At 41.4% G+C, this 12,897-nt stretch overlaps 1 protein-coding gene across 2 annotated transcripts in view; it reads right to left on the bottom strand.

The window, feature by feature from the left end:
• ALOX5 (arachidonate 5-lipoxygenase) overlaps window positions 1–12,897 on the bottom strand; it is a 69,722-nt gene that overhangs the window by 35,848 nt on the left and 20,977 nt on the right. For both annotated transcript variants that reach the window (XM_030940054.1, XM_010383406.2), the window contains exon 4: window positions 2,665–2,787. In XM_030940054.1, coding sequence (XP_030795914.1) covers window positions 2,665–2,787 — 123 coding nt within the window. The remainder of the gene's footprint in view (window positions 1–2,664; window positions 2,788–12,897) is intronic.

Raw genomic sequence — 12,897 nt, 5'->3', positions numbered from 1 at the left:
AGACCTAAAATATAACAGTGCTGGACTGCGCCTCATTCCACGGTTTGTTCAGAGTGGGCAGTATGGAGTCTGTAACACTAAACACACAGGATTGGGAACCATATATCTAGGCTGTTGTTAGCCATGATGGGGATACATGAAAAGGAGGTGCACAGATACCTTCTATACCATAGGATAGGCACTCATTAAATGCTGTTAAAATGGAGCGTGACCCAGTTGGCACTCAGGGGCACTCAGGAGCCAGCTGGGTCACACTTTCATTTTAATAGGATTTAATGAGCACCTATTCTGTGACAGCTGCTAAGATACAGAGGCTCCTGAGATACAGAGATGACAATGACCTTCAGAAACACTGAGCAGACATAAGAAAGGCAGTCTGGCCTTCACTCCACCATTCATTCATTCATCCATTCATCCATCCATCCATCCATCCATCCATCCATCCATCCATCCATCTCTCTGTCTACACTTCCATCCATCCACCATCCATTCGCCATCAATCCATCAATCCATCCATCCACCCATCTGTCCATCCATTCATCTCAGTATCCATCCATCCATCCATCCATCCACCCACCCACCCACCCACCCACCATCCATCTATGAATCCATCCATCCATATATCAATTTCTCATCTATCCCTCCATCCATCCACCATCTACCTCTTCTTCCCTCCTTCCTCCTTACCTTCATCCATCCATTCATCATCCATCTCTCAATCCATCCATCTGCTTGTCCATCTGTTTGATTGTCCATCCATCCTGTATTCCTCCATTCCCTCCTCCACCATTACTAAGCCCAGGTGGCACTACTCTCCACCTTACTACCTCACCATCCTTATCATCCTCTCTAAACTGTCTCTTTCATAGGGGCCTTCTGTCCTGCTTGTCCCATTCTGGTCTGGGACCTACCCCACTAAAGCTACATGGCTTTGATCAGCAATCCCAATCCCAGAGTAGGGGAAGGGAAGTGAGCCCTTAACTGCCATGATGTTTCCAGGGAGATGTTGGGTGCTGCTGCATTACCAATCCAGATGTTTGGTTTTAATTTTTCTCTCTAGGAGACCTCGATTGTGGTAGGAGAAAAATGCCCCAGCTTTGGACACAAACAGACCTGGATTCAAATCCTGGTTTTGCCAATTTCTGCCTAAATGACTTTAGGCAAACTCCTTGACCTTGACCCTTGGAGACTCAGTTTCCTCACCTAGAAATGGTCAATAATATTATTTACCTCCCAGGATGGCCATGAAGCTTAAAATAGATGATTGTACCCCCCAAAACAGCTACAAAGTGTTTAGAATAAATAATATTATTTTAAGCTTTGAAGACTGGCTGAGTTCTCAGCCCCGTCTACTTGCTGGGTGGGCAGACCCAAGGCCAGGGTCCCACCCTCGTAGACTGTCATCTGTAGGTGTAGGGTTGGCCTGGCACTGGGAGGTGCTAATGCTCCTCAGAGGATTCTAGGTATAAGAGGAAATGAAAATCTTTGGACCCCAATTCACTCTGCCAAAAGGGAAAAATTAAGCTGAAAGCTGAGTCATGCAAGGAACTAAGATAGCTACAGATAAAAGGTAAAAACCCCCACAGGTAGCTCTCAGTGTTCACCTTATCAAGTGCTGATGTACTGAGTGCAAGAGGAATACATAACTGACTATTCCCCTACCTGCTCCTTTTCTTTTGCAACATGTGGATTCAGTAATGTGACCATGCCCTCCCTTTCTTCCCTCCAGCCTGCTTTTCTCCTTTAAATATTGATGCCCTTAAAGGCATCTTTGGAAAAAGGCAGAGACCACCAATTGTTCCTGTGGATTTGTGTTCCTTTTTTCCATGTATGTCTTTAACCTTAGCAAAATAAACCTCTAAATTGATTGAAACCTGTCTCAGATACTTTTTGGATTACATAAGGGTCAGTCCAGTTTCAGAACCATGGATTTAGGGTTTGCCAAACTGACATGATTTTTACAATTCCCTACAGGGTCAATGTGCAGATTTAAAGACCCCCTCCACTACACCTGGGATAGGGTCAGGGGATCCATATGTTTAACAAGCAGCCTGGAGTCTCCTGATAACCTGGGCAAGCTTTAAAAAGCCCTACAGACATTCAGATGAAACAAAGGTGCACAGAATCCATATCTCTGCCATTTATTAGCTGGGGGCCTTGGACAAGGAAGGTACTCGACCTCCGTATTCCTCAGTTCCTCAACTGTAAAATGGAGACAATGACTGTGATTCCCTCGTGGGGTTGTGACGGAGGAACAGGGGATATATGTCATGGGATCAGCACTGGCATTTTGGCCATTCTTACCATAGCACCTGCCATCTTGGTGACAGCCTGGACACAAAGCCTTCACACCTTTGAAGTGGCCATAGAGGGGATGAGATGTGGACGGGGAGGAGGCATTCCAACTAAAGACCCCTGCTTTGGGCCAAAAACACATGTATGTCTGGTGTCTGGAGTCCTCTAGGTTGTGACTTTTTTAGATACTGGTTGTCCTGCAATTGTGCACTGAGAATCCACTCTATGGCCAACATATCATCCAAGCGTTTGGCTCAGCTAGGCTGTTCCCCCAACCCAAGGGCCCCATGAGGAAAGGAGTGAGGGTCCCACCCCCAACACCAGCCGCTGGAGGGGCTGCCCAGAGTCCCTCAGTTCTCATAAACTTACGCTTTGGAGTAATTCAGAACAAAGTCCACTCCTTTTTCACTATCAAACTGAATATCACGGGGTAAATCCTTGTGGCATTTGGCATCGATGCTCAAGGGAAAGCCAGGGTTCCACTCCATCCATCTGAGCATGAGAAAGGAGAAGAAATTGGGTTAAATGCCGGCCTTTTGTCTGCCCCTTCAGCTGAGGGCTGCCCACACTGTCAGACGGTGTTACACAGGGAGATTGATGTACCCACAATTAAAGTCAACACATCACAGGCTGACCCTGTGTCCAGTAAGCTTCTGGGACCTCTTCCAAAGTCCAGTGGCACCAACTTTGCTGTGCCCTGAGCATCAGAGTGGGAACCCTGAGACTGAGCTTACAGTGGTACAGGTGCGCACCACTGCATAAAAAGTTCTGAAGGTAGTCTAGGGAGACCTCACTTACTAGAGGTGACACTGAACAGCAGTGGCCTGCCTTGCCAGTCACTGGAGGTAGAAGGCGTTAAGGCTGCCCAGCCACGCCCAACCTGGACATCCACCATTCTGCCAGCTTGGTCAGTGTGTACCCTGGACTGCGTGCATGTCCTGCATGTGGCATTTGGGGAAATGGGACAGTTCCTATGCCTTCACAATAGGACGACAAGGCAGCAGGTGGCCTGGGAGAGGGACCCAGACACAGACGGCTAAAAGGCTTCCCTCTCTCACCTGTTGGCTAATAGCAGGTTTAGAGATTATTACAATCAAAACAGCTTCCCCAAAGACAAGCCATGCACTGCATCCAATAAACATGCTCAGATTCTGACTTCCTTGAAACTTATCCTGTGGCATTGGGCATTTGCGTTTTCAAAAATGTTTATTTTGCTTTTCTTTTTGTTTACTTATTGACTAAACTTAAGCTGTGAAAATGTCAGAGGTGTTTGAACCAGAGCAACTCCATCTTGAGTAGGGGCTGGGTAAAATAAGGCTGAGACCTACAGGGCAGCATTATCAGGAGGTTAGGCATTCTAAGTCACAGGATGAGATAGGACGTTGATGCAAGATACAGGGCACAAAGATCTCGCTGATAAAACGGGTTGTGATAAAGAAGCCGGCCAAAACCCAGTGAAACTAAGATGGTGATGAAAGTGACCTCTGGTCATCCTCACTACTCATTATATGCTAATTATAATGCATTAGCATGCTAAAAGACACTCCCACCAGTGCCATGACAGTTTGCAAATGCCATGGCAATGTCAGGAATTTACCCTATATGGTCTAAAAAAGGGAGGAACCCTCAGTTCCTGGAATTGCCCACCCCTTTCCTGGAAAATTCATGAATAATCCACCCATTGTTTAGTATATGATCAAGAAGTAACTATAAGTATGCTCAGTCAAGCAGCCCATGCTACTGCTCTGCCTGTGGAGTAGCCATTCTTTATTGCTTTACTCTCTTAATAAACTTGCTGTCTTCCACAATGGTTGAACTAGTTTACAGTCGCACCAACACTGTAAAAGTGTTCCTATTTCTCCACATCCTCTCCAGCACCTGTTGTTTCCTGACTTTTTAATGATCGCCATTCTAACTGGTGTGACATGGTATCTCATTGTGGTTTTGATTTGCATTTCTCTGATGGCCAGTGATGATGAGCATTTTTTCATGTGTCTGTTGGCTGCATAAATGTCTTCTTTTGAGAAGTGTCTGTTCATATCCTTTGCCCACTTTTTGATGGGGTTGCTTGTTTTTTTCTTGTAAATTTGTTTGAGTTCTTTGTAGATTCTGGATATTAGCCCTTTGTCAGATGAGTAGATTGCAAAAATTTTCTCCCATTCTGTAGGTTGCCTGTTCACTCTGATGGTAGTTTCTTTTGCTGTGAAGAAGCTCTTTAGTTTAATTAGATCCCATTTGTCAATTTTGGTTTTTGTTGCCATTGCTTTTGGTGTTTTAGACATGAAGTCTTTGCCCATGCCTATGTCCTGAATGGTATTACCTAGGTTTTCTTCTAGGATTTTTATGGTTTTATGTCTAATATTTAAGTCTTTGGTCCATCTTGAATTAATCTTTGTATAAGGTATAAGGAAGGGATCCATTTTCAGCATTCTACATATGGCTAGCCAGTTTTCCCAGGACCATTTATTAAATAGGAAATCCTTTCTCCATTTCTTGTTTTTGTCAAGTTTGTCAAAGATCAGATGGCTGTAGATGTGTGGTATTATTTCTGAGGGCTGTGTTCTGTTCCATTGGTCTATATCTCTGTTTTGGTACCAGTACCATGCTGTTTTGGTTACTGTAGCCTTGTAGTATAGTTTGAAGTCAGGTAGCGTGATGCCTCCAGCTTTGTTCTTTTGGCTTAGGATTGACTTGGCAATGCGGGCTCTTTTTTGGGTTCCATATGAACTTTAAAGTAGTTTTTTCCAGTTCTGTGAAGAAAGTCATTGAATCTATAAATTACCTTGGGGATGGCATTGAATCTATAAATTACCTTGAGCAGTATGGCCATTTTCATGATATTGATTCTTCCTATCCATGAGCATGGAATGTTCTTCCATTCATTTTTGTCCTCTTTTATTTCACTCAGCAGTGGTTTGTAGTTCTCCTTGAAGAGGTCCTTCACATCCCTTGTAAGTTGGATTCCCAGGTATTTTATTCAGCTCAGAGTGACTTTGATGCTGCCTTGTAGTTGGACAGGATTTATGGGCAGAAAAAGCAGCGTGATGTACGGAAAATGGAAATGAGGTACAGAAAGAGCCAGATTGGTGATGGCTCAGCATTTGCCTTACTTGAGCCCAGTGTGAACAGCTGGCCACTGTGAGTAGCTGAAGTCTGGCTGCTGTGATTGGCTGAGACTTGGTTACTTGCTATGAGAGTAGGTGACAGTCTGTTTACATTTCCAGTTAGGTTACAGTTCACTATGTACAGAGAAACTTTTAGGCTGAATTTAAAATATGTAAGGAGAAAGGTTTAAGCTCAACTCATTAACACCTAGAAGAGAGAAGGTGTTCATTCAATAACTAATTATGGAGCACCTACTACGTGCCAGGAAGTGCTTTGTGCAAAATAGAAGAACATGTAACCCCAATACAGGGCAAAACTACAAAGAAATGGAAGCCATAAATGAAACTATGAGAGACATATAAACCAAAAATAAAATTCTAAGCCCCACAACTGACTGATAGACCCTTCCCTTGGCCAAGGGCATTCCAAAGTTAACCTGAAAAATTAGTTCAGGCCATAATAGGGATGGGTGGCTAAACATGCTTCATTGTACTCTCCTCCTTCCTGGAATTCAGGCACAGCTGATCAGCATTCACATCAACACAGAGATGTTAAGTCCAATAGAACAGACTCTTTAAGATTGATAAGAAACCAAATTGTCCCTGTTTGCAGATGACATGATTGTATATTTAGAAAACCCCATCGTCTCAGCCCAAAATCTCCTTAAGCTGATAAGCAACTTCAGCAAAGTCTCAGGATACAAAATTAATGTGCAAAAATCACAAGCATTCTTATACACCAGCAACAGACAAGCAGAGAGCCAAATCAGGAATGAACTTCCATTCACAATTGCTTCAAAGAGAATAAAATACCTAGGAATCCAGCTTACAAGGGATGTAAAGGACCTCTTCAAGGAGAACTACAAACCACTGCTCAGTGAAATCAAAGAGGACACAAACAAATGGAAGAACATACCATGCTCATGGATAGGAAGAATCAATATCGTGAAAATGGCCATACTCCCCAAGGTTATTTATAGATTCAATGCCATCCCCATCAAGCTACCAATGACTTTCTTCACAGAATTGGAAAAAACTGCTTTAAAGTTCATATGGAACCAAAAAAGAGCCCGCATTGCCAAGACAATCCTAAGTCAAAAGGACAAAGCTGGAGGCGTCACGCTACCTGACTTCAAACTATACTACAAGGCTACAGTAACCAAAACAGCATGGTACTGGTACCAAAACAGAGATATAGACCAATGGAACAGAACAGAGTCCTCAGAAATAATACCGCACATCTACAGCCATCTGATCTTTGACAAACCTGAGAGAAACAAGAAATGGGGAAAGGATTCCCTATTTAATAAATGGTGCTGGGAAAATTGGCTAGCCATAAGTAGAAAGCTGAAACTGGATCCTTTCCTTACCCCTTATACGAAGATTAATTCAAGATGGATTAGAGACTTAAATGTTAGACCTAATACCATCAAAACCCTAGAAGAAAATCTAGGTAGTACCATTCAGGACATAGGCATGGGCAAGGACTTCATGTCTAAAACACCAAAAGCAACGGCAGCAAAAGCCATAATTGACAAATGGGATCTAATTAAACTAAAGAGCTTTTGCACAGCAAAAGAAACTACCATCAGAGTGAACAGGCAACCTACAGAATGGGAGAAAATTTTTGCAACCTACTCATCTGACAAAGGGCTAATTTCCAGAATCTACAAAGAACTCAAACAAATATACGAGAAAAAAACAAACAACCCCATCAAAAAGTGGGGAAAGGATATGAACAGACATTTCTCAAAAGAAGATATTCATACAGCCAACAGACACATGAAAAAATGCTCATCATCACTGGCCATCAGAGAAATGCAAATCAAAACCACAATGAGATACCATCTCACACCAGTTAGAATGGCAATCATTAAGAAGTCAGGAAACAACAGGTGTTGGAGAGGATGTGGAGAAATAGGAACACTTTTACACTGTTGGTGGGATTGTAAACTAGTTCAACCATTATGGAAAACAGTATGGCAATTCCTCAAGGATCTAGAACTAGATGTACCATATGACCCAGCCATCCCACTACTGGGTATATACCCAAAGGATTATAAATTAGTCTACTACAAAGACACATGTACACGTATGTTTATTGCGGCACTATTCACAATAGCAAAGACTTGGAATCAACCCAAATGTCCATCTGTGACAGACTGGATTAAGAAAATGTGGCACATATACACCATGGAATACTATGCAGCCATAAAAAAGGATGAGTTTGCGTCCTTTGTAGGGACATGGATGCAGCTGGAAACCATCATTCTTAGCAAACTATCACAAGAAGAGAAAACCAAACACCGCATGTTCTCACTCATAGGTGGGAACTGAACAATGAGATCACTTGGACTCGGGAAGGGGAACATCACACACTGGGGTCTATCATGGGGAGGGGGGAGGGGGGAGGAGGGAGGGATTGCATTGGGGAGTTATACATGATATAAATGATGAATTGATGGGTGCTGACGAGTTGATGGGTGCAGCACACCAACATGGCATAAGTATACATATGTAACAAACCTGCACGTTATGCACATGTACCCTAGAACTTAAAGTATAATAAAAAAAAAAAAAAAAAAAAAAAAAGACTTAAATCTGAAAAAAAAAAAAAAAAAAAAAAGTTAGGTATCAAATTTAAAAAAAAAAAAAAAAAAAAAAAAAAAAAAAAAAGATTGATAAGAAACATTTACAATTGATTCTACCTGAAGCCTGCTATCTGGAGGTTTCATCTGCATGATAAAAACTTTGTTTCCACAACCTTTACTCTTAACCAAGACATTCCAAGTTTTTAGATAATAATTCTTTTAAACAGTTGCCAATCCAAAAATCTTTGAATCTGCCTATGACCTGGAAGCTCCCCTCCCCCAAGTTGTCTCACCTTTCCAAATTGAACCACTGTCCATCTTAACATGTATTGACTGATGTCTTATGGCTGTCTAAAATGTATAAAACCAAGTACCCCAACCACCTTGGGTGCATGTTCTCAGGATCTGCTGGGGCTGCATCATGGGCCATTGGTCAGTCATATCTGGCTCAGAATAAATCATTTCAAATACTTCACAGAGTGTGACTCTTTTCATTAACTGACATGAAAGCCACATACAGATGTAATAAGCAAGGAGGAAGAGCTCCAAAAGGAGAGAGAGTAATATATGGAGAAGTGAAAAAAATCAAAGAAATAAAAGAACTTCCTTAAGTTGAAAAATACTTCAATATCTTAAGTCTGTGAAAGGAAATTAAATTTTAGGACCCCACACTCATTTAGCCAAAGGGAAATGTCGAGCTGGGAACTGTGTCATGCAAACCTGCTTCCCCCTTTTGGTTCCTAAATAAGATGGCTATGATGAAAAGCTACATGTCTCCACCATATTTTGCTCACAAGGAAATTCCTAGTGAACTGTTAAAATTTCACCATGGCAATGCAAATTGATCGCTTATCTTTACAAGTGCAGTCACCCAACAGATACAAATGCATATCTGATTGTTCCCCTGCCCTATTTTGTCTATTTTCTCTTATGTAAAATGCAGATTCCCTGCATTTTTCCTCTGCCCTATTTGTTTATATCATCTTATGTTAAAAAATGCAGATTCACTGAGCCAGACAAAGGCATGAATGACTATTTTTCCCTGCCCTGCTCTTACATGAAAATTGTGTACTTCTCAATATCCCGCCCTTTCCCCTTTAAATTTGGAGTCCTCAAAATCATCTTCAGAGAAAGACATAGAGCTGTCTCCCGGGCATGCATCCTTAACTTTCGCAAATAAGTCTCCTAAAATGATTGAGACTCATCTCATCATTTTCCTCAATGACAAGTCCTAGGTGGAAAAAAAAAAAAAAGGAAAAAGATACACCTAGGTATATACTGATTAAAATTTAAAATGTCCAAGAGACAGGAGAACATGAGCGAAAGAGAGAGAGAAGGAAAGAGATGCAGAGAGTGAACGAGAGAGGAAGAAAGTGGGGGAGGGAGGGAGATAGAAACTCTAGGAAATGAAACAATCAAACTATCATTAGATTTCTCCTTTGTCATTCTGAAAACGGGAAGACTGAAGTGTATACAGACTTTTTTTAGATCTTCATCTAAGCCTCTCATATTATCATCAATGAGGGCAGGGGAATTTGTTTTGAGGGGATGGGTGGGGGGACAGGAGGACAAGCACAGACTCAGATCTTACACTACACATGGACCTTCTGAGGAAATTAATTGAACGAGTTCAGCTGAACAAAAATTAAATTAGAATGAATCAATAAACTCCTAAATACAGCAAAGAATATTCATTATAAAACTACAGCAAATATAATAGTAAACAAAGAAACAAAAATATGAGAGCGATGTTCATCACTACCACCACTACTTGTTTTGGGAATTCCAGCCATGCAATAAGAAAAGAGTATCAGTGGTGTAGATAATGGAAAGTAAGAGACAAAATTATTATCATTTAGATAATATGAGAACATTAACTAACCAGGCTCACTAACAATAAACAAACAAGAACAAGTGATTAGAACCAATGAAAGAATTCAGTAAGAGACCAATGTACAGTAAATGTAAGAAACAAGTAATTTACATTTATCCCAGCAACATTTTTGCAAACAGAAAAATATCCTGCTCAGAACAGCAAATGCTACATGTAGAGTAGCTAGAAAGGTGAAGGACCCGCATGGAGAAAACTAGAAATTCTATGGAAGGACATGACACAGGATCTAAAGAGGAGGAAAGACATGCTGTGTTCTTGGATAGAAAGACTGAATCTCACTAAAATGCCGACACATAACACAGTTATGTGAAATTCAAAGTAATTCTCATTATGAAAATCTTAAGAAAGAACAGTGAGATATGAAACAGACATTAACATTTATTAGAAAGTTATGATAACCAAAAAATGGTGCTGGGGTCTGAAGTAGAAAAATAGGCTAACACATGAAGTGTAGAAACAGACCCAGAAACTATGTGTACATAATACAAAACTTGCCAACACTTATCCAGTGCTTTCTACGTGCCAAATACTATTCTCTGTGTTTTCATGGTTTAACTTATTATCTCAAAATCCCTATAAGGAAGGCACTGTTATTTCCCCCATTTTATAGCTGAGGGAACTGAGGCACAGACAGATTAAACAACTTTCACAGGACTGGAGAAAGTACCGGTAAGTGTGAGTTGAGCCCACTCAACTCCAGAGCTCATGACTGCCATCCTATGCCAGCTTGTACTGTGGGTGTCATCATCCCTGTCATCCAAGTCAGGTGGAAGGACATCATCCCTGTCATCCAAGTCAGGGAGGAATGCTACCGGGAGAGTTCCACCCCTACTTTGCAGCATGTATGAAAATGTGGCAGGAGTGGGGCATGGTGGTGCACCATGCTACTTGGTGCTCCCCATCATGCTACTTACACTCCCCAGCTGCTTGGGAGGCTGAGGTGGGAGGATGGATTGAGCCTGGGAGTTTGAGGCTGCAGTGAACCATGATCATGCCACTGCACTCCAGCCTAGGAAACAGAGCAAGACTCTGTCTCAAGAAAAAAAAAAAAAAAACCCAGAAAATAAAAAAAGGTAGATGAATGAAAGGTGCAAACTCAAAGAGGAAATTATAAAAGTATCAGACAAAATTACAGGGGAAGTATTTGTGTAACACTGGGGTGGGGAGGGCTTTCTTAAGAAAAGTAGGAAACCCAAAATTTATAGATGTAAACAATACATAGTTAATAAAATAAAGAACCAAAATCTCCTGTGGCAAAAGCAACAGAAGACAAATAATAAATGCTATACATATGTAACAAATGGATACTATCCTGATATAGAAAGAGCTCCTTTAGATTAATAATTGAAAGAACAATAGTGAAAAAAAAAGCTTATAAATAGGCAATGCAGTGATGCTTAACTTATTAGTGGTCAGGGGAGTGCAGATTAAAACAACCATAAGGTCTTAGGGATTTGTAGACTGTCAAACAAGGTCATCGGGTACTGATAAATGTATGGATGGGTAAAAGTATCTTTTCATACACAGTTGGTGGGACTGCAAATTACTATACAATTTTGTGAAAGGATTTTTGTTGGTATTTCTTAAAATGAAAAAAATGCTGATTTGTTCCAGCAATCTGCATTCTGGAAATGGATCTGCCAGTAACTAAAGCACCAGTACATCAAGATGTTTGTACAAGGTTGGTTCTGGCAGCATTGTTTGTACTGCAGTACCCAAAACAAACAGACACACCTACAAATGGGAAATGAACTGAATGTCAGTGAATAGGGGAATGGCTGAGTAAATTATGGTACATTCCCAGAAGGCAAGAAATAGTAGCAGTTTAAGAAGAGGAAAATAAATGAGATACTATTTCACACACAAGAATGAAAACATCTGAAGATGCGAAGTGTTGATGATGCAGGGAAACAGTGAATCTCAGAAACAGTTGCTGGGGTGTCCACTGGCAGAATGCCTTTGGAAAACAATCAGCAATATCTAGAAAGCTTAAAAACACATGTGGTCTGCAACCCTGCAACTCTACTTCTTGGAATATTCCCTACAGTAACTCTTCCATGAGAGCACAGAGAGACGTGTGAGAAAGCTCATTGTAGCTTGGTTTGTAACAGCTAGAAATTAATGACAGCCCGCATGCCCATCAGCAGGAGAGCGGATGAGTGGGTTATTCAGATACTAATGTTCCATGAAGAAGTTAACTGCATGAACCACACCTGTCCATGTTAACCAGATCCTCTTCAATATGTAATGATGAGTGAAAAGTGCAGGTCACAGAATGATTAGATTAAATTACATCGATTAACAAACACCCACACTTTGCCATTTACTGCCGTGTGTGAGTGTGCATGTAACACAGACAGATGTGGTCACAGTGGGAGAGCACAGGCTGTGGGCTATGACCTGGGTCTGCTTCTCCTTTTCCCTGTGTGGCTGAGTGAGTAAGGAGGGCCGGCGAGAAGCACCAGCTTTCTGACATAGTGGGGACTATTCTTAGTCATTGCTTTACTTCCAAACTCTGATCTAGAAGCCTGAGGAATCTTGTGAGAAAGAGGAACTCTAGGATTGTGCAGACAGTGCAAAGTTCAGTGTTTCCTGAACGGAAGCAAAGGAGGGTTTCTGAAAAGGACAGATGAGTGGAAGGAGGAAGAAAAAAATGATTAAATCTAAGAAAGGGGGAAACTATCTCACCAGAAGCCCCCTGCTGCAACATTGTGATAATGTTAAGCAGCTCCCAGAGAATTGGGCTAGTTTGTGTTATCTTAGATGAGTAGATAGCAAAGTTTAATTAGATTCCCCACTAATTCATACTAAAGTGTCAATGGCTTATAACAAATTAAATGAATTTTACAGGCATTTTATCTTAACCCAGATTCACAGGCCAGAAGTACTCCAAGAACTGGCTTCAGGGGCTTTGCCAGAGGTGGCTGAAACAGCGAGGGAAGTCGAGGAAGAAGCATTGAAACAACAGCCCTTTGGGATGGGAGGCAGAGCTCAAGTACAATGTGTGCACTGC

The sequence above is a fragment of the Rhinopithecus roxellana genome, chromosome 11, assembly GCF_007565055.1.
Source record: "Rhinopithecus roxellana isolate Shanxi Qingling chromosome 11, ASM756505v1, whole genome shotgun sequence".
NCBI classification, from domain to species: Eukaryota; Metazoa; Chordata; class Mammalia; order Primates; family Cercopithecidae; genus Rhinopithecus; species Rhinopithecus roxellana.
The sequence above is the reverse complement of the archived record's forward strand: the minus strand, read 5'-3'. Positions and strand labels throughout refer to the sequence as shown.